The sequence below is a fragment of the Palaemon carinicauda genome, chromosome 1 (assembly GCF_036898095.1).
Source record: "Palaemon carinicauda isolate YSFRI2023 chromosome 1, ASM3689809v2, whole genome shotgun sequence".
NCBI lineage: Eukaryota > Metazoa > Arthropoda > Malacostraca > Decapoda > Palaemonidae > Palaemon > Palaemon carinicauda.
Genome location: NC_090725.1, coordinates 289,789,476 through 289,812,327, shown reverse-complemented (window position 1 = coordinate 289,812,327; position 22,852 = coordinate 289,789,476). Strand labels below are relative to the sequence as shown.

General features: G+C 43.5%; 1 protein-coding gene across 2 annotated transcripts in view; it reads left to right on the top strand.

Annotated features, from left to right (window-relative positions):
• Positions 1-22,852, top strand: part of LOC137657709 (solute carrier family 35 member F5) — a 128,919-nt gene that overhangs the window by 83,525 nt on the left and 22,542 nt on the right. Inside the window, exon 5 of one of the 2 annotated variants that reach the window (XM_068392136.1) lies at positions 2,898-3,053. The exons of the other annotated variant lie outside the window; for it this stretch is intronic. Coding sequence (XP_068248237.1) covers positions 2,898-3,053 — 156 coding nt within the window. The remainder of the gene's footprint in view (positions 1-2,897; positions 3,054-22,852) is intronic. 2 annotated transcript variants of the gene reach the window in all.

Below are 22,852 nucleotides of genomic sequence, written 5' to 3'. Positions count from 1 at the left end.
CCACCTCCACAAGTGACATTCCATACAGCCGCGTCTCTAAGTGGATGGGGGGGATTACTCCGAACATCAGATATTTCAGGTTCTTGGTCTCTCTCCATGAAACAGTCCCATATCATTGTTCTCAAAGCCATGGCAGTGTTCTTGACCCTGAAGAGAGACTCTCCTCAGAGGTCGACCCACATCAGAGTAGTGTCAGACAGCACAGACGCAGTACACTACGTCAACAGGGGAGGATCCAAGTCACCCAACCTGAATCAGATCCTGGTCACTATCTTCGCCTGGGCAACAGAAGAGAACTGGTTCCTGTCAGCACCTCACCTAGCGGGAGGCCAGAATGTGAGAGCGGACTCACTATCCAGGACGGATCCACTGGAGTCAGAATGGTCTCTAGACATAATTTCATTCCGGTGGATACTCAGGCTCGTTCCAGGCCTCCAGGTAGATCTATTCGCAACTCAGATGAATCACTAACTTCCTTGTTATGTGACCCCAACCCTGGACCCTCGGGCTTATGCCATGGACGCATTACCCCGGGATTGGAACCATTAGAAGAAGATTTTCCTATCTCCCCCAGGGAATCTTCTAAAAACTTTTACACAAACTACGCTCCTTCCGGGGCGCAGTGGCTTTAGTACCACCTCACTGGCCAAGAACAGTTGGTTTCCTCTCCTCCTCGAGTTGAAACTCAGTCCCATCCGGATCCCGTTCCTCAAACTGACCCGAGTATCCAAACTCACTGTGTCAGATTACTCAAGGATAGCCAAAACTCTAACTTTGTGGACTACAGGAAGTTGGCAGCTCGTAGAGATGCGAACATTGAACCGGAAAACGATCTCTTCATCGAATGGGACAAAAGGGACACGACAATTTGCCAATATGATTCGGCCGTTAACAACTAGTAGGTCCCCTAAGAGTGCAGACCATACTCGTATGTCCCCGCATTTAGCCATCTCTTTCTTGAGGTTCCTATTTGACAAAGGCCTAACAGTTAGCACTTTAACCACCATCAAGTCAGCTTTGAAGAAGATCTTCCTTGTTGGGTTCAACATTAACCTAGCTGATTCCTATTTCTCATCAACCCCAAAAACATGTGCTAGGCTTCGACCTTCGGTTCGGCCACAAAAGGACTCTTGGTCTCTGAACGGTGTTCTCAAACTTGCGATGGACACGGACAATGAATCCTGCTCTTATATCACTCTTCTTAGGAAGACTTTATTTCTAACGGCTATGGCCTCAGGTGATGGAACATCAGAACTAGCAGCTCTCTCACGAAACCCGGAAAACATAGATTTCCTCCCTTCAGCCGAAGTACTCCTTTTCCAGACAAAGCTTTCCTAGCTAAAAAATGAGGATCCGCAAAATAGGTGCTCCCCTCGGAAGATTATTCTTCATCCCCAGGATTTTTCTCCATGTACAGTCACACTCTCAAGCCCCTTTTTAGCTAGAACTGCCACCGGCTCGTCTGGCCCCTTGGTTATCAGGGAACAAGGAGGTACTATTTCCATTCACGGTATCAGGCAACAAATCCTCTACTTCATTAAACATACTAATCCGGAATCATTTCCCCAGGCTCATGATATACGGACAGTAGATGCCTCCAACAATGATTCCCAGAACAGGGACTTTGATGATTTTAAAAAATATACGGGTTGGAAATCCCCTATGGTTGTCAAACGTCAATATCTAAAGATCTTACAGGCCCTTAAATGCCGACGATGGCAGAGGGGAGCCTTATCCCTCCCCATTAATCTCCTCTTCTTCCTTTCTTCCATCTCTTCTCTTCTCCCTCCTACCCGCCACTCACACCACGTCGCCGCTCTCCTTGGTAGTTCGTTAGCCCTATGATATTTGCCATGTTTAATTCCTATGGTTTAACTATTATTGTAGTTACCGTTCCTTTAATGTTTAGATATACTTAGACATGTAAGGTTTGATGCCTTTTGCGATTCGACACTCAGTTGGTTCCTTGTCGTCATTATTATTTAACCTTACGTTCCCTATGTCATTTGGCTGGTTGGTAATTGGACGATTACTTTATTATATCATAGTATTGTCGTACATGGTGATTGTATTCTCCTCATTATGTTATTAATTTATTGGGCTTGGAAGGCATTCTCTGGTACTTTTTCGCCGGCCGTCACAGGTCGACCCAGAAAAGGGATTTTGACGAAGGAAAAATCTATTTCTGGGGAGAGACCTGTGACGCCCGGCGAAACCCTTCCCGATTATTTTTGTACGGACCCACCCTTTCCTTGCCAAGCCATATGTTCTTGCAGAAGGATGACCTGGTGAGCGCGAGTGGTAGGTGTCGGTAGGGTAACCCAACTGTATTCTCTAGGGCCTGTCACGGCCCTCCCCCTTTGATGAAGGGATTATCTAAATGGAAGACAGCCTGTGAATAGTGTTTTCAAACGCCCTTGTTAGGTATACGACACCAACAAGGTGCTCGCATGAGGGTTGTAACCTCTGCATTCCATGCTTTTAATTTTCTCTGGTATATTTGGAAGATTTATATCAGAAAAAGTACAAAGAAGGACTTTTTCGCCGGGCGTCACAGGTCTCTCCCCAGAAATAGATTTTTCCTTCGTCAAAATCCCTTTATTTCGTTATATCCTTTTGTTAATTTGCTTTGAGCTAGTTAATTTACATTTTCTCATTGATCACATCCGTACCGATTATCTTCTATATGCAATTAGTCAATATTTTCATTAGCAATGTATATCAATTAAATGATGTATCTCATTGTATACTTTTACTGTAAAACTACTGCACTTCGTAATCTTGCAATACATCTTACAGAGAAAGTCATGATTTACTTTGTTACTTAAATTTTACCACAGTATATTTCCAAGGAAGTGAAGCATATGAAAATGACTTTTAATACTAGGCTCTTACAGAGGAGGGAGAGTGCCCTCGACAAAATTGAACCTATCTTCACGGTGGATCAGGTGGCTTCTTGCAGTGCTGTGGAGAACAAAAACAGTGCTCAACTAACTCATATGATACGATGGCACTACCTTCCAACGTCTATGGCAAAAGAACCTGTGGAAAAGGTGTTGGATTGGAAATTTCAATGATATTTTTAAATACTTTGGTTTTAGTTATTCAGAAACAAGGATATCATAGCCACAACTATGTATGATTAATGAGGATATATCTTGTCATCATCCAGAGAAGTAGTATCTTTAAAGGATATGATTATTGTTAATGTAACTTTAATAAAACATCATAGTATTGCTTATTTAAAAGTTATAATTAGATTATTTAAAATGGTATTTGTTAACCCTTTTACCCCCAGGCTATTTGGAAATTTCCAACCCTTAACCCCCAGGGGTTAATTTTTTCCCAGCACATTTTGCAATATATTTTTTTTTAAATTGCTCTAATAGCCTTATTTTCAATATTTAACTTAGCCGGTGATTATATAGCTGCAACTCTGTTGCCCGACAGACAACTCTACGGTAAAAACTCGCCAGCGATCGCTACACAGGTTGCGGGTGTGTCCAACAGCGCCATCTGTCGTCCAGATACCCTGTACTCAATGTAAACAAAGACTCAATTTTCTCTCTGTCGAGCTATCGACAAGACGTACTTACTCGCTGTTGCTAAACTGGAGTTTTTTCACAACTAATTGGTGAAGTACTTTATTCTAGTTTTGAGCTTTCGCTATGCAGGTGTTTCATCTTCATCTTAAATCTTGAACTCGTTTTGGATAGATTTAATTATGGTGACAAAGAGGGTATGGACTTTCTTTCACTTTTAAATGGCCGACCCTTCCCTTAGACGGAAGTGTGTTTAGGCTTTTAGTAATTATATCACGCTATAGATTTTCCTTTATATATTTTATATCTCTCCGCCTTTATTAGGCCTCTTCGATTAACTTTCCATTTATTATAAACATATAAAAATAATTTTAATGTTTTGTTTATATAGACCTTTCCTGAGAGTAGGCGGTTCTAACTTGGAAACCGAAGTTAATCAACGTTGAGCCCTTTATATCGTAATTAGCTTTTAAAGAGCTAAGGATTTAAAACTTTTTAAATGTAATATTTTATGAAAGAATTTCTTTGATAGTCTTCGTACTGTTTTCAAAGATGAATTAACGTTTAGTTTATTTATGCTACGCAGTTGTTGACGTTCAGGACGTTCAACATGCGCTCTATCGTTACGATAGAGAGAGAGTGTATCACGGTTTCACTTTGCAGTAAGAGTAAATCGATTCTGACGTTTTGTTCATTCTTTCTTAGCTTAAATGTTTTAAATTCTATTTTAAAGGAACTTTATAATTGAAAAACCTTTCAGTTTTTTCCTTTAGTCAAATAACATGTTTTTTTGACGAAATATAATTGGGCTCTTCTCTTAGGTGCGAAATCAAGAGAGAAAGAGAGAGAGAGATGGAGACGGAGGGAGAGAGAGGAGAGAAAACGTTCCGTTCAAGCGGGTAACGTTGTTCTCGAGTTACTCTCGTCCCTAGTCGCTGTACGGGGAGGAAGGATAAAACGTTTTAGTTTTTTATTCTCGTCCCCAGGCTATGTGCGGTAAGAGATTGAAAACGTAGTTATATGAACTAGTGTTTAGTCTCTTTCCCAGCCACTGATTTTTTTATCTTAAAATATGTTTTCTGTTTTTTGCTGGTATTAATGAGCTTGCATTATACGACTGATTTCGCAATTACTACCTTTTAATGAAGGGTAGAATTGCGTGTTTCAGGTAGAAATCAGTAAAAGTTTCGATTTCAGTGAAATAAGTGCAAAACAGAAAATCGAATTGATAAAGTGATATGCGCAAAGTGTTACAGTGTTGCGTCCAAGGGTTCGTCTGTTCGTGCCTGTCGTTCACCTAGTCCGGGACCTCTTACATGCTCCCAAGCCCAGGGGAGAAGTAATGTCAAACGACTTATGGGTTCGAGAGGCCTTGACCAACGAACAGACGTTTTCCCTCTATGGTATCGGGTGTATCTTACCAAGATCTCCCCTACCATAAGACGAGAGAGACGTTGTTTCTCCTCGTCATCCGAAGGCTTTTCGCATAAGAAACCTGTCACAAGGTTTCGAAGCCCTTAAGCGAAAGTCAGTCCTTTCAGGACAGGTCCAGCGTCCTGGTTACAACCATTAGGACAGCTCTGACCCTATGCAGTCATCGGATAACTGCTCGCCGCCTAACAAAAGTGTAACACAGACTCCGAGAGTCTTTTTTTTGTAGGCAAAGTGTTGCGGTCACAGACGTTACCCTCGTCTCTTACCACAACCATTTCCGTTGATCCTTAATGGGTTGTATGGCAAGACATGCAGTATATGCTTGCCTCCCTTATGGAAGACTATTCTGCCGATTAGTCCGTTGAGTCTAGCCGTTTATCTCATAGATATCCTGGCTTTCAGCCAACCTAACGTTCCTTTGTGCTTACTGTTGACGTTGGCGTAGCTTAGTCACGTCAGTCAGGTTGTTTAGAACCACACTCGATGCGGTCTCGTGTGGTTTTTCAGCCGCATTTGGACGTTAGGCCACTTGCTGATGTTCCTGTTGACGTTCAAGACGTTCACTAACAATTGGAGTTGACTTGTTTTGACGCTGTGCGTCAACCTCCGCATTCTAGAGTTGTTTTGACTGCTCAGTCTAGGCAGTCAAAGCAGTCTCGAGTGGACGCTGTGCGTCCTCACGCACCTGTTGTGGTTGACAGTTCAGTTGTTGACAGTTCACAGACTGTCAAGCAGTTACATGACGTTGCGTTCTGGTCCGCTACTAATGCACCAGTGAGCGTGGACTCTGCTTGTAAAGCATTGCCACCACGGTAGGTCTCTCCCTTGCTTGAGACTCAGCTTTTATCGGACAAGGTTCCTGTAGATGAGGAAGTTGCTGTTCCCCCTCCTACTGATATTCCCTTGAGGACTCTGTCAGATGGAGAGGAGCCTAAAGCTGCTTAGCCCCCTATGGACTTTAATTAAATCATGATGATTTTTTTAAGGATCTTTGTCCGGATCTTTTTGTAACTGCTGCTCCTCGTTCGCCTAAACGTCAGAGCTTACACTAGGCCTAGCTACTTCGAAGCCGTTGTTTTTAAGCTAGTGCTCTCTCGCTCTCCTTGAGAGCTTTACGTTGGCTAGGCGACTGGTTTTTCACCAGGAGGAGTTTGGGGGATACAGCCTTTGCTTTCCCTTCTTTTAAACTGGTTTATAGAGCGAGAGTCTGATATGACACGAGAGAAGTTCTCGGCTTGGGAGTTCATGCCTCTGCCCAGATAGACTTCTCAATTCTCGTAGACTCTCCCTGGCGCCTGGCCAGGAGACACTCCAAGTTGTTTACAGGTCAACTTCACAGCTGTTTTCGAGCCTTTGAAGTTTTGCTGTACAATTATGTCACGCATAACAAGGCTTTCAGGGATGGTAAACGGTACCGCCTCAGTCGCTAACCCCGTCTGTTGCCACACCTGCTCCCGTAGACCCTAAATGGGCTTTGCTGCAAGACATGCAGTCCAAGCTTGCGTCCTTGATAGAGGACTTTAATGCGGAGAAGGTTGCTACCGAACCTTCTGGCCAACAACCTTCCAACCGGTCGGTTGTGCGCCCTGTTGACGCTGAGGTAACCTAATCGCGTCTGCCAGTTGAGGTGGTTCCTCCACCGATGCGACCCAGTGTGGGTTGCCAGCCGCACGTTGACGTTAAGCGACGCTCGGAGGTGGTTGTTGACGTTCAGGACGTTCAACAACCAGCAGAGGTGACTTGTTTTGACGCAGTGCGTCAACCTCAGCAACCCGGTAGGGTGTTGACTGCACAACCCAGACGGTCTAGACAGTCTCGGGTTGACGCTGTGCTTCCTCGCGCACCCATGGTTGTTGACAGTTCACAGACTGTGCAGCAGTTCCATGATATTGCGTCCGGCTCCGTCACGCATCCACCAGTGCGACCGGACTCAGCGAGCCAGACGTTGCCCACTCCGTTGCCGTTTCCTCATCAGTTTTCGGATGAGGAACCCTCTGATGAGGACGTTGCTGAACAACAAGACGATCAGCCCCCAGAATAGATCAAGCCCTGCTATCCATCCAGAAGATGCTGAAGAAGGAACGCTGCTCAGTCAGGCTGTGGATGAGTCTGGTAGGGACGCTGTCATCCGTGGAACAATTTGTGTCATTAGGAAGACTACACCTCCGTCCTCTTCAATACCATCTAGCTTTTCACTGGAAAAAAGACAAGACGCTAGAAGCGGTCTCGATCCCGGTTTCCGAAAAGATAAAGTCTTGTCTGACTTGGTGGAAGGACAATATCAACCTAAGAGAGGGTCTTCCCCTGGCTGTTCAGACTCCCAACCACGTTCTCTTCTCGGACGCATCGGACGTGGGCTGGGGCGCGACACTAGACGGTCGGGAATGCTCAGGACTGTGGAACTCGAGTCAGAGGAGCATGCATATCAACTGCAAGGAGCTGTTGGCAGTACATCTGGCCTTGAAAAGCTTCAGTCTCTCCTTCGAGGCAAAGTGGTGGAAGTTAACTCGGACATCACCACGGCCTTGGCGTACATCTCCAAACAAGGAGGTACCCACTCACTGACGTTGTACGAGATCACAAGGGACCTGCTCATCTGGTCAAAAGGTCAAGACATCTCCCTAGTAACGAGGTTCATCCAAGGCGACTTGAACGTCATAGCAGATTGTCTCAGTCGGAAAGGGCAAGTAATTCCAACCGAATGGACCCTCCACAAGGATGTGTGCAAGAGACTTTGGGCCACTTGGGGTAAAACCATCCATAGATCTCTTTGCAACCTCGCTGACCAAGAGGCTTCCAATCTATTGCTCTCCAGTCCTGGACCCAGCAGCAATACATATAGATGCTTTCCTCCTAGATTGGTCACATCTGGATCTCTACGCATTCCCACCGTTCAAGATTGTCAACAAGGTACTGCAGAAGTTCGCCTCTCACGAAGGGACAAGGTTGACGTTAGTTGCTTCCCTCTGGCCCGCGAGAGAATGGTTCACCGAGATACTTCGATGGTTAGTAGACGTTCCCAGTAGTCTTCCTCTAAGGGTAGACCTTCTACGTCAGCCACACGTAAAGAAGGTACTCCAAAGCCTCCACGCTCTTCCTCTGACTGCCTTCAGACTATCGAAAGACTCTCGAGAGCTAGAGGCTTTTCGAAGGAAGCAGCCAGTGCGATTGCTAGAGCAAGGAGAGCTTCTTCCATTAGAGTCTACCAATCGAAGTGGGAAGTCTTCCGAGACTGGTGCAAGTCAGTTTCTGTATCCTCGACCAGTACCTCTGTAGCTCAAATAGCTGTTTTTCTCTTATACCTGAGAAAAGGACGATCCCTTTCAGCTCCCACTATCAAGGGCTACAGAAGCATGTTGGCATCGGTCTTCCGGCATAGAGGCTTAGATCTTTCCAAACATAAAGATCTGCAAGACCTCCTTAAGTCTTTTGAGACCACCAAGGAGCATCGTTTGGCTACCCCTGGATGGAATTTAGACGTGGTACTAAGATTCTTCATATCAGACAGGTTGGAGCCGTTACAATCAGCCTCCCTGAAAGATCTCACTCTTAAGACTCTTTTCCTGGTATGCTTAGCCTCGGCTAAAAGAGTCAGTGAGATTCATGCCTTCAGCAAGAACATAGGATTTTCGTCAGAAAAAGCCACTTGTTCGCTACAACTCGGTTTTCTAGCCAAAAATGAGCTGCCTTCTCGGCCTTGGCCTAAATCTTTCGATATCCCCAGCTTATCGGAGATCGTAGGCAATGAACTAGAAAGAGTCTTATGCCCTGTTAGAGCTCTTAAGTTCTATTTAAAGCGTACTAAACCTTTACAAGGCCAATCTGAAGCTTTATGGTGTTCAGTTAAGAAACCATCCTTGCCTTTGTCAAAGAATGCTTGGTCAGACTTTATCAGATTGTTAATACGAGAAGCTCATTCACATCTGAGTGAGGAAGACCGAACTTTGCTTAAGGTGAAGACGCACGAAGTTAGAGCTGTAACAACTTCCGTGGCCTTTAAGCAAAATATATCTCTGCAAAGTATAATGGACGCAACCTATTGGAGAAGCAAGTCAGTGTTCGCGTCATTTTACTTGAAAGATGTCCAGTCTCTTTACAAGAACTGCTACACACTGGGACCATTCGTAGCAGCGAGTGCAGTAGTGGGTGAGGGCTCAACCACTACAATTCCCTAATTCCATAACCTTTTAATCTTCCTCTTGAAATGTTTTTATTGTTGTTTTTTGGGTTGTCCGGAAGGCTAAGAAGCCTTTCGCATCCTGGTTGATTTGGCGGGTGGTCAAAGTCATTTCTTGAGAGCGCCTAGATTAGGGGTTTTGATGAGTTCCTGTTGTATGGGTTGCAACCCTTGATACTTCAGATCCTAGGGGTCGATCAGCATCCTAAGAGGATCCCGAGGCTCCGTAAGGAAGACGTACTTAAAAGGCAGAGAAATTGTTCAAGTCGACTTCCTTACCAGGTACCTATTTATTTTGTTTTTGTTATTTTGATAACTTCTAAAATGAAATAAAAACTCTTAGCTCATAAAAGTGTAAACATATTTTGCTGGTCTCTACCCACCCCCCTGTGTGTGAATCAGCTATATAATCACCGGCTAAGTTAAATATTGCAAAATGTTATTTTGATAATAGAATAAATTTTTTAATATACTTACCCGGTGATTATAAATTAAAGGACCCTCCCTTCCTCCCCATAGAGACGCAGTGGGACGAGGAGAAAATTGAGTCTTTGTTTACATTGAGTACTGGGTATCTGGACGACAGATGGCGCTGTTGGACACACCCGCAACCTGTGTAGCGATCGCTGGCGAGATTTTACCGTAGAGTTGTCTGTCGGGCAACAGAGTTGCAGCTATATAATCACCGGGTAAGTATATTCAAAAATTTATTTTATTATCAAAATAACATATTTTTGTCATAGAGAGGTCAGGTTGGTCTCATTCTCTTGGAAAATGCCTGAACTTTCTAAAAAAAATTATCAAAAATATGAAAAAAACAAATTTTATAGTATTTTTTTGCAAGGACGTACTGGTACCTCCATGGGGGTAAAGGGATGGCTTTTGTGAAACGTACCAGTACGTCCTTTGGGGGTAAAAGGGTTAATTGTATTTATTATATACAGTAATCAGTTTGACAGTTCTGATATGCAGTAGTTTTATATTGTCATTGTTGCTGTATTTTGATTACTGAAATCAAAATAAAAATAAAAAGATGGCAAAAGCCTCTCGGATATAAAAAAGATTGACGTACCATTTAGCCTCCAAATCTTCTAGATTTCAGTATTCATTCTTTTAATATTTACTGTGGCTGACAGCTGTTGCTGAATTATAAATGGTGAGGACATGACCGGAAGTTTTGTTGTCGGACAGTTTGTTGACGGGCGTTGTTTTTTGCCGGATAGTTCATCGAACGGACATACAGTATCTTCTTACGCCAATTCTTGAAAGCAATGCTTTATCGAATGATCGTTTTGTCGAACGTCCATTTGTTCGAAAATGCTTTGTTGAATAAGGCCTTTATTCATGCCATAGTTTCCAATAAAAAATATCTTTAGCTTGTCAAGTTATTTTGAAGAATTTTTAAGAGAGAAGACATTCTTACAGAAGGAAGGCTTTTAATTTGAAGGTAGGAGATCACAGTTCATAATCATGAATATGTTACTTAATGTATAGCCTCAGGATTTACCCGTTATGCGAGGCATATTTTTGAAATGATGGAAATTGGTATAATGAGCCATGGGATATTTTCCTAATCAAAAACCTTAAAGTACTAATGTTCATTCGAAAGGAGGTAGTGATAGACATATCTAATGAAAGAATCAATTTGTTAGACGAGGAAACTGTAGATGTCTACAAAGAATTTATTGTCTACTTTTAGAATACTGTATATGGTTAGGGAAAACAATGATGCCCACAATTTGATAGTTCCATATGGAATATTAGAGAAAAGACCTTACTGCTAGGAATATCACACACAAGTAATTCTGTGGAATGTTTGCACTGCACATTTCAAGTACAAATGTCAGTTGTTCATACAAATTTATATTGCTTTATGATCAAACTCAAGAAAGGGATTTTGACGAAAAAAAAATCTATTTCTGGGCTCGACCTGTGTCGCCCAGTGAAATGTTCCTTATAGCACCATTTCTAAGGTATAAATACTGCTAAATATACCAGAGAAAAAAGTTGCATGGAATGCCAAGAATAAACCCAGCTCGCTCACTCTAATTGAGTGTCGGTGTAGTAACTGGGGCGTGTTAGAACCACGACCAGAGGTCCCTCACCAGTTAGTCCTCTCCTTCCTTAATATCTCCCAATACTTCGAGGTGCAGTTCTACATCCTACTACTACCCTCTACTACGACTACCCTCCCCCCACCCCTACCTCTTCCCACGCTTCTTCCCTCATTCCTTTCTAGCACCAGTGAGATTCAGACGTGTAGTTTTCATAGCTTTGTGTTTCTGTGTTTTTGAAAATATCAGAGGTATTTTGCCTATAATTACTAAAAAAATAATCTGTGTTAATTAAGATTTAAAAAGTTCTTAGATGACTATTAAAATTTAAATAAACTACAGTACTTACAATAAAAGCCATTGCACATAATTTGTAAGGGGGGGGGGGGGATTTTAGATGGACTGTAATAACTAAAAACTTATTGTGTATAATTTTTAATTTTTATACTGTAGCAGTTTTCTTAAATGTAAATTATTTTCCATTGAAAACACTGTTAATCACTAAAAATTAAAGTATAACGCTCAATGATACATTCATTTTTTGAACAATCATTCAACGAAACACCAGTTTGACTAAATGGCTAATTGACGAAACTTTCCTTCGACAAATTGTCCGAAGACGTTACTGTATATCCATTTGATGAAAAAGCAATCATTCAATGAAACACCAGTTTTACTAAATGGCTATTTGACGAAACTTTGCTTCTATGAATTGTCCGAAGATGTTCCTGTACAGTATATTCATTTGACGAAATATCCCCCAACAAAGCATCTGTTGATAAACTGTCCATTGACGAAAAGTCTGAGTGCCGGTGAGGAAAGTAATACTGGTAAGATTTATCAGCAAGTCAATATAAAGATAGCAAGCATATAGTTTTGATTTTTTGTAACACACTTCAGGTAAAATTTTGCATTTAACGGTTCTAATGGGGATTATTTTTTCCCTATGTGATTTTTGCTAACTTTTTATGAAGGTAGGTAATAACATGGTACTCTGTAATCAAAGTTCTCATTCAGACATTTTTAAACTTAATCTGAAGCTAAAAAAATTCCTGGAATGTAATGATTAATTTGTTTGATTTATTTTTGAGCTAGATAGAAGTGGTAACACTGTATTTACAACTTTGGCTAATAGTTTGTCTAGAATTGCAGTTCTCTTTCATGAGAAGCAGTTCTCACTGTTGGTAGTGTTGAATGTTTTTTGTTCAATTTTCAGTATGTGGGATCTAATTTTGTTGATTTGAAAATAATAGGTAGCCTGTAGGCCACATCATCTACTGTATACCTTTGATTATCTTTAATGAGTATATCATTTGTCCTCTTGATTGATACTCTTTTAGAGTCTACAGTTTAAGGTGTTCTAACCCCCTTTAGTATTCAAGGTACAGCATCTTATTGATGGCACTTGTTTGGTTGTTCTTGCCAGCATTGCTTCTGAAGTTTTAAATTTCCCTTCTCTTAAGTTTGTTCTAACTAGTATTGTATACACTATAATGTTGTCTTTAGATTTTATTGAAGTAATTTAATGTTTAATATACCCTAGGATTTTTTGAGGCTTTATATTTTACTTCTTTACATTTTTAGTATTGGAGTTGGCAGGTCAACATTGATAATGACCTCGAGGATTTTCTTAATGATTTTTTATATTCAGGGTAGATTTTAGTTGTCATTTTTGTTTCAAAAAGTATTTGTATGACAATAATTTTAAGTTAAATGGTATCTTCTTATGTGCAAAACTTGGGCAAAGGTTTGCTCTAAATTCAAATTGAACACACCTGCATGTAAGTTTATCATATGTACTAAAAATACAGTATCAAAGAAGGTGTCATAAAGGTTGGTAAAACATGTTTTTGATGACAAAATCCATGCTAGTGGTCTAAAATTAGATAATGTGATTTTAAGTGTTACATAATGTTGTTTGCCATGATGGACTGTACCATCTGGAAAAAAATGAGGGGTTGAAAACACTAGGGCCCTTGTCACATGTAAACATGTAATGTGTGTTGATCATAAACAAACGATTTAGAAACTAAAGTGTGGCTGGTTCCTTTGTTCATCCGTGAAGCCCTTCCTGAAAATTGGTGCAGTTTTCTGGTTTTCAATTCTTATGCATTTTTTTTCTTTTTTTGCTCTAAAGAGGCTTTATGGATGAGGAAATGAGAAGCAATATCCTCTTCTGGAAATTTTGAAACTAATTTCTGAGGATATGGATCTCTGTAAGTATAGTCGTAGGGTAGATAATGGACAGAGGTTACCATCTGTCTCCTGACTATAGAGCTGAATTGTAAAGTGTATCTCGTCTCTGGAGAAGCTTTTCGTTTTTGGCTTAAAAGAGGAGGCCCATAGTCAGAGGATCTAGTTGGAAATAAGAGATAGCTGAAAATTTTAAGACGCCAAGTCAAGAACACTTTTCTTTTTATTCAAAAATTTTAATTTGGTCAGAGGTGAGGCAAGTCTACCCTCTTCTACATCTTATTCCAGGGAATCAAAATATTTTGACAGATTAATTTAGCAGGTAAAAGTAATTGTTGCAGACAAAATGATCCTTTCATCCTCATGTGTGTCTGGACATTCCCTTGTGGAAAAAGCCAAAAGTGTACTCTCTTTCACCTAAAGACAGGGAAACTCCTACAACTCCAGTGGTAAGCCAGTCTTACTCGGCCAAGCCCCAGTCATAGGAGGGAGGATGACTAAGATAAGAAACACAATTCCATGTTTAGCAATGTTGCACTTACCTCTATACATCCTCCTGTCTGATAGTGAAGACTGAAGTGTCTTGGGTAATTTAGGGATCCCAAATTTTAACTTTTATTACTAATGAGTCTGTTGATATAAATATCAACCCTTTGAGATTCCGAATATATCATCTTATCCACAACTGTTGAGATTCCAATAGTATTAAAAGACTTTACTTCTGAAAAGTGATGGATTGTAACATAAATTTTGCATATTTTTCATAATCTGAGAACAGAGTATATTACTATAGAGTATATTACAAGTAGTCTGGTAAAGAAAAACATCACAAGTACCATTATGAATTCAAAAATGAATTAAGGACAAGCATATAAGAAATTTTACATTGATAGGTTTATAATCAAAGTGCAATTTTTCGCATATGAAACTTGAATACACAAAATTGCAATACCTTGCAAAATGGAATATATTGTGTTGCTATGTCATGAGATAAATTATATTAATGAAAAGGATAAATAGCTAAAAATTATTTTCATGACATACATACATACATATACCAAAGGCACTTCCCCCAATTTTGGGGGGTAGCCGACATCAACAAGAAACAAAACAAATAGAGAGTAGAGGTCCCCTTTTTTGTTTTGTTTCTTGTTGATGTCGGCTACCCCCCAAAATTGGGGGAAGTGCCTTTGGTATATGTATGTATGTATGTCATGAAAATAATTTTTAGCAATTTATCCTTTTCATTAATATAATTTCTGGGTCGAACCTGTGGCGCCGGGCGAAAAGTCCTTCTTGTATACCTTTTCTGATAAAAACCTTCCAATTATACCAGAGAAAGATAAAAGCATGGAATGCTGAGGTTACAACCCTCGCGCGAGCACCTTTTGGGTGTCGTGTATAAAGCAAAGGCGCGTGAAATCCACTATTCACAGGTTGTCTTCCATTTAGTTAATTCCTTCGCCAAAGGGATGGGCCGATACAGAGGCCCTAGACACATCCCCATCGCCGCACCACCCACGCCACGACGCGAGCGCCATCTGAACATCATCCTTCTTTTTGGAATTCAAAAGTGTTGAATGTTTTCGTTGTGCTCTCGGTCTTTTTTATCTATCGTGGATTTATTTTGTCATGTCCGAAGCTCCATCTTCACACATTCCAATGTTAAGTACCATAGTTTGTTTTGACAGTATTTTATTGTACCGGGCTTGTGTTTTATATCCAGTATAGTCTGTTTTATTATCCCCGTCTGGCCGTTCATGGCGGCCATTGTTTGTTCACTTGTTGGGGAATTCATCTTTATCTGCCCGTTTAGTACTCTGTCACTTAGGTTCTTGGTTAAGTCCCTGGCCTTATGCCTTTAGAACCGTTATTATTTTTATTTTTATTTTTTTGCTCATGGTACTTTTTGCAAGTAAGTCCAGCCTACGATCGAGATAGCGATTTAGCTTTGTTTTTGTTTAGTAACCGCCCGAGGCGTTCGTCACTCGACTCGGTTAAAGGAACAGTGCTATTTATTTTAAGTTTTAACGGATGCTATTCTTCGATCGTAGTATTATATGGATGTACATTTTTATTTTATACGTTTATAATAGTGTTTTGTGATTTTTAGTCCTGTTTTTGTGTCCAAGAGAGCGAGAGATTGGGGTCCCCGTTTTCTGTTCGCAGTCACGAGTTACCCCTTTCTCTCGTTTTCTTTCTTAGCTCCGGTGGGGGAGCGGATTTCCCGTTTTCCGTTTTGTGCGGTCAGCGGGTTCTCCCTCCCTCACCTCTCCCCCTCTGGGTGGATGATAACTTACGAGTTATTTATTTTTTCGTGACTTTTCAATTGTTAGCGTTATTTTGGTCCGTGTTTCGCCCTCTCCCCGTTACGGATCGGGAGTAGTTATGAACGTTATCCACTCCGCCTTGAGTTATACTCCGCCACGAGGGATTCTCAATAACTTTCGTTCTATTGTTATATTTATATTGTTTACTACATGGGACGGGCTTCATATTGTTTAGATAAGACCCTCCGGTGGCCCTTACTTCGGTCTCAGGCCACGGCCATATCCACAATAGCCTTTGTTATTACAACTGTGTTGTTATTCACAATAATTATTCAGGACCTTTCTTCTCCCTCCGGCCTCACCGGAGATCGTAAATACGCTTTACTATAATCTAAGCTTTAGTCTTTAGCTACGACTTAGCTTTTTATCTTTCACAATTGAATTATTAGCCACAATTGAATTATTCAGGGCATCTCATTATCCTCCGGCGTCACCGGAGGTCGCCCAAACACTTAACACTTAAAGTTGCCTTAGCTAATTAGCTAAGGCTCCTTTATTCAGGACATTTCATTACGATCCGGCCTCACCGGAGCTCCGGCTTCACCGGAGGTCGCCCATACACTTCACACTTATATTTGCCTTGCCTTTAGCTAAGGCTGGTGTTTGTATTTATTTTAAGGGCATGTCACTGCTTCCCCGACCCTTGGAGGTCGGCGGATTACTTTAAGCTTATTATCCTTATGTCATTAACAGAATTGGGTGCATTACAAATATACAGACAATTGAATTTTAAAGTGCCAACAATGGTATGGGGCAGTATCAACTTAAAGTTAATAGTTAGTTGTTTGGTCAAGGCAATATGGGTGCTTAGGTAATTCAGTGAGTGCCAGAACTCTAAAATAATAGGTTTTTATCCCTTATCAGAGTTTCAAGCATCACCAGACTCATGTCTCCTTTCTTTTACAGAAGGCCCGTTGTACTGCTGAAGGATGCTCTGCCTCGTTCAGCGACCCCGTTGGGCATGACCTCTGCCGGTCTCATGCCCACTGCTCCATTCCCTTTATCCAGGAACCGGGACAGGCCCAATACCCAGTGTGGTTCCCGGATTTGTGCTCGTTCTGTTACGAGTTGTCGTCAGTTCTGCTGAATGATGATGTAAGTGGGTTTTCCCTTTGTTCCTTATTTCTCGTTGGCAGACACTAATATAGACATGAATATGATATACACAGTATATTTAGGAGGGCAAACCCCCTCCTCCATCACTAATCACTGCAAATCTTACAGGCCGATGATGTCTCTCTTCGGTCAGCAAGGGCTACTCTTCGGCCGTGGGTGTCGGGCTTTGGCAGGAATGCCCCGTCTGGCGCTCCCTATCTCCTCGATGGGGATATGGCCTCCCGTCTCTTCCCAGGCTCGACTACTGCTGCAGTCTCTCCTGACCTTGCTGCCCCTTTAATTGAAGAAGTCAGGGCTACCATTTCCGTGGAGGACGAAACCCTCGTACCAATGGACATGGCTGGTCTGGATATAGACGTAGAACCCAGGGACGAGCAGGTAAGTGGTGCCGAGTTGGTGGAAACCCTTTTCTCTCCTACTCCCTCTTCTACCTCTTCCTTTCTAGGTTTTGATAACTCTAAGGCTTCTCCTCGGGATCCCTCTGCCTCCGTACGACCCAAGGTGAAGCCACTTCGAACTTATAAGACTTCAGCTTTGCCAGTATCAACGTCACCGGTCCCCGGACCCTCGACAGCTCCTGATATTCATATTGCTCCTCGTAAAACCACTACTCCTAAGAAGTCTAAGTCTACCAAATCCAAGAAAAAACCAACGGGTGACTTTCAGGTACCCTGGGCTGATCTCCTCCCCATCCAACTGATCAAAGGATTGGTCAGGGATCAAGTTCAACATCACTCTGGTGCAATAACAGAGATTAAGGATATGATGGCTACTCTGATCCGCGCCGGAACTCAGTTCCCTCCCCCTTCTGCCCCAGACGCATCGAAGCTGCCGCCCTTCGATAAAAACAATCCTTGGCGGTTTGCTTTGCATGCTCCATTCGTAGATGGCTCCCTAACTCTGGAGGGCATGGGCACCCGCCCTCTAGAGGACCTGGAGTTCTATCCCCCTGGCCTAGCATTCCCGTTCAATGGTTTTGTACGGTTAAAGGAACATGCATTGGTCCGTATGGACAAGGTACCGAAGGAAACGGTCATATTTCCAAAAGAGCAGGCCCAGGCTATCTGGGCCAGAACACTATCAGAGTGGGGGTGTATTAACTCAAAGCTCACCCCTCACAAGGGTTCCTACACTATTTTTACGACAGCGGCCTCCATCTCTTTGCCGCTCATAGACAAAGTCACAGAGCTGACTATACAGGCCATCAAAGAAGGCTCTTCCATGCCGGCTCTCAAGGAGACGGACCCCACCTCTTTGCTTATTCCGGGTTCCTCGGCAGCCTGGGATGCTGCGGCCTCTACCTTCACGGTGGGGAAACTAGACCCGGACTGTGCCTCTACTCTTTTCTCTGAGAAGCTTCCCAGATTAATAGAGAGTCTTCTCAAAACTGAGTTCGAGACCCGTACTAGACTTGCTAGGTCCCTCCAATCCATCACCTCCATGGAGTCCCTTGCATCTCTTTACCCAGAGGAAACGCTGTTCAGAGTCGCCACAAAGAACCAGCTGCTATCCTACCAAATAGATCTCCATGACTTCTGGTCAGCACGGGTTAGTTGCAGGAAGTTCGTTCTGTCGGAGGCCACCATCAGGCATGAGCCGAACAGACTGATAGCTTCCTCCTGCTGGGGTAAGACCCTCTTCCCTCAGACCGAGGTGGATAAGGTTCTTCAGGACGCAGCGAGGGCAAACCAGAATTTGCAGGTAAGGTGGGGTCTCTCAGCCAAAAAGAGGTTCGAACCCCAGAGACACACATTCTTCAAGAAGAAGCTGAGGTTTAGTCCTTACAAAGCGGCCCGGGGTACCTCGTCCCCACAGCCTTCCGCGGCCTCGACTTCTCGACAACAGGCGCCTCCTCAGCAGGTAGTCTACCTCGCTGCTCCCCCTGGTACACAGCCCAACCCCTCTTGGATGCCCTCACCTGCATACAACCCTGCCTACGAACCCTCCGGTTCCTTTCGTGGATACCAAAGAGGGAGTTCCAGAGGTAGAGGACAGTTCCGCCAACGCGGCGGGCCCAGAGCAAGGGGTTCCCGTGGAGGGAGGGGCCCTAAGTTCACTCCCTCCCAATGATGTGATGCCGGTAGGAGGGAGACTTTATCACTTCCGGGATCATTGGACCTTCAGTCCATGGGCTCACAGCATAATATCAAGGGGCTTGGGTTGGAAATGGTCACAGGGATCCCCTCCTCCACCGGTGACCTTCTTCCAGAGACCCACTCCCATCCTGGAAGAGTACACTGCGGAGTTACTCAAGAAGAGAGCAATCAAGCGGGTTCGATCCCTGAAGTTCCAAGGCCGCCTGTTTACAGTCCCGAAGAAAGACTCGTCGGCGTTGAGGGTAGTTCTGGACTTGTCGAAGCTCAACTCTTACATCCTTTGCGACAAGTTCCGTATGCTGACTATCTCTCAGGTACGGACCTTACTTCCCCGTGGGGCCGTCACCACCTCTATCGATCTTACCGACGACTATTATCATGTCCCAGTAGCTCGAAACTTCTCTCCTTATCTAGGCTTCCGTCTCGGCAAGAGAGCCTTCGCATTCAAAGTCATGCCCTTCGGTCTCAGCATTGCCCCCAGGGTATTCACGAAACTGGGGGAGACGGTGCTCGAGCAACTCAGACACCAAGGGATACAAATCGTCGCCTATCTGGACGATTGGCTCATTTGGGCCCAGTCGCACCAGGAATGCAAAAGAGCTACGTCGAAGGTACTCCATTTTCTCTTCAAACTGGGCTTCCAAGTCAACCTCCGGAAGTCCCGCCTACAACCATCAAGCCTCTTCGAATGGTTAGGCATCCGTTGGGACCTCTCAAAGCACAAGCTCTCCCTTCCTCCCAAGAAGGTGAGGGAGATAGCTTCCAAGGTCAGGAACTTTCTCAAACACAAACAGGTGTCCAGAAGAGCTTTAGAACGAGTCCTCGGCCTACTCCAGTTTGCCTCACTGACCGATCTCCTATTAAAAGCCAAACTCAAAGACATCAATCGAGTTTGGAGAAAGAGGGCGACAATACCTTTAAGAGACAAGACCTCGAAGATCCCCTCTGTCTTGAAAATGAGACTACGACCATGGTCCGATCGGAGGAACCTCTCCAAGTCAGTTCCTCTACAGTTCCCCTCTCCACAAGTGACAATTCATACCGACGCGTCTCTGAGTGGTTGGGGGGGTTACTCCCAACATCAGATGTGTCAGGGCTCTTGGTCACCCGCCATGAGACAGTTCCATATCAATGTTCTCGAAGCCATGGCGGTGTTCTTGACCCTGAAGAGAATCTCCCCTCCGAGGTCGACCCACATCAGAGTAGTCTCAGACAGTACGGCCGTAGTCCACTGCCTCAACAGGGGGGGGTCCAAATCACCCAACCTGAATCAGATCCTAGTCACTATCTTCACCTTGGCAGCCGACAAAGACTGGTTCCTGTCAGCAACTCACCTAGCAGGAGTCCAGAATGTGATAGCAGACGCATTATCCAGGACGAGCCCACTGGAATCGGAGTGGTCCCTGGACATGCACTCCTTCCGGTGGATACTCAGGCTGGTTCCAGGTCTCCAGGTAGATCTATTCGCGACCCGACTCAATCACAAACTCCCGTGTTATGTGACACCGAACCTGGACCCTCAGGCTTATGCCATGGACGCATTAACCCTGGATTGGAACCATTGGCAGAAGATCTTCTTATTCCCTCCAGTGAATCTTCTACTGAAAGTCTTGCACAAACTCCGCTCCTTCAACGGGGTAGTAGCTTTAGTGGCACCTCACTGGCCAAAGAGCAGTTGGTTTCCTCTCCTCCTCGAGTTGAAACTCCGTCCCTCCCGGATCCCATTCCCCAAACTGACCCAGGTGGTCCAAACACGGACTGTGTCAGATTCCTCAAGGATAGCCAAAACCCTAACTTTGTGGATTTCATGAAGTTTGCGGCACGTAGGGACGCAAACATCGACCCAGATAATGTCCTCTTTATAGAATCAGACAAAAGGGACTCAACGATTCGCCAATATGATTCGGCGGTTAAGAAACTAGCGGATTTCTTAAGGACGTCAGACCATTCGGTTATGACTCCTAATTTAGCCATCTCCTTCTTTAGGTCCATTTTTGACAAAGGCCTAGCAGCTAGCACTATAACCACCATTAAGTCAGCTCTGAGGAAAGTCTTCCTGGTTGGGTTTAACATTAACCTGGCGGAGTCTTATTTCTCATCTATTCCAAAAGCATGTGCTAGGCTTCGACCTTCGGTCCGTCCTCAAAAGGTCTCTTGGTCTCTAAATGATGTCCTCAAACTGGCCTCCGACACGGACAACGAATCCTGCTCTTATATCACTCTTCTTAGGAAGACTTTATTTCTAACAGCTTTGGCCTCGGGTTCCAGAATCTCAGAACTAGCAGCTCTCTCACGAAACTCAGAGAACATGGATTTCCTCCCTTCAGGTGAGATACTTCTTTCACCAGACAGGGCGTTCCTAGCTAAGAACGAGGACCCCCAAAATAGGTGGTCCCCTTGGAAGATTATTCCTCTTCTCCAAGATACTTCTCTATGTTCGGTCACCACTCTCAGGGCCTTTTTAGCCAGGACTGCTACCCAATCGTCTGGCCCCTTGTTTATCAGAGAACAAGGAGGTACCATTTCCATACGTGGCATTAGGCAACAGATCCTATACTTCATTAAACAAGCCAATCCGGGTTCATTTCCCCATGCTCATGATATCCGATCGATAGCTACCTCCATCAACTATTTCCAGAATATGGACTTTGATAACCTTAAGAAGTACACGGGTTGGAAATCTCCTATGGTCTTCAAACGCCACTATCTAAAGAACTTACAGGCTCTTAAATATCCAACGGTTGCAGCTGGGAGCCTTATCTCTCCCCATTGATCTTTTGTTCTTCCTTTCATCCATCTCTTCTCTTCTCCCTCCTACCCGCCACTCGCACCACGACGCCGCTTCCTTGGTGGTTCGTTAGCCCTAAGTGTATTACATATTACAGTAGGTTAATATGATTGTAACTATTATTGTTTTCCCTTGTTATTAAGTTGGGATATTCTTAGCCATGTCAGTTTTGTTGCATGTTTTCCTCTGATACTCAGAGGTTTCCTTGTTATCACTATGCCCTGTGGCTAGTTTATATTTTATGCCTACTTACCTGAATTATATATGATTTTCTTTACATGGTGTTGTTTCTCTCCCCTTATTAAATTAGTAGTTATTGTTGGGCTTGGAAGGCATTCTCTGGTACATTTTCGCCCGGCGCCACAGGTTCGACCCAGAAAAGGGATTTTGACGAAGGAAAAATCTATTTCTGGGGAGAGACCTGTGGCGCCCGGCGAAACCCTTCCCCTTATTTTACACGATCCCACCCTTTCCTTTCCAAGCCATCATGGTCAATACAGAAGGATGTTGTTCAGATGGCGCTCGCGTCGTGGCGTGGGTGGTGCGGCGATGGGGATGTGTCTAGGGCCTCTGTATCGGCCCATCCCTTTGGCGAAGGAATTAACTAAATGGAAGACAACCTGTGAATAGTGGATTTCACGCGCCTTTGCTTTATACACGACACCCAAAAGGTGCTCGCGCGAGGGTTGTAACCTCAGCATTCCATGCTTTTATCTTTCTCTGGTATAATTGGAAGGTTTTTATCAGAAAAGGTATACAAGAAGGACTTTTCGCCGGGCGCCACAGGTCTCTCCCCAGAAATAGATTTTTCCTTCGTCAAAATCCCTTTTATCTCAAAAGCATCAAGTTGTGTAAAATATACAAATTTTTAATGTAGGTAGCAGCAGTAGGGGATTCAGCATTATGAAGCTTCATCTGTGGTGGATAATGTGGGAGGGTGGGCTGTGACACCCTAGCAGTACCAGCTGAACTCGGTTGAGTCCCTTGTTAGGCTGGGAGGAACGTAGAGAGTAGAGGTCCCCTTTTTTGTTTTTGTTTCTTTGTTGATGTCGGCTACCCCCCAAAATTGGGGGAAGTGCCATGGTATATGTATGTATGTATTAATGAATTATTGTTTTGTGT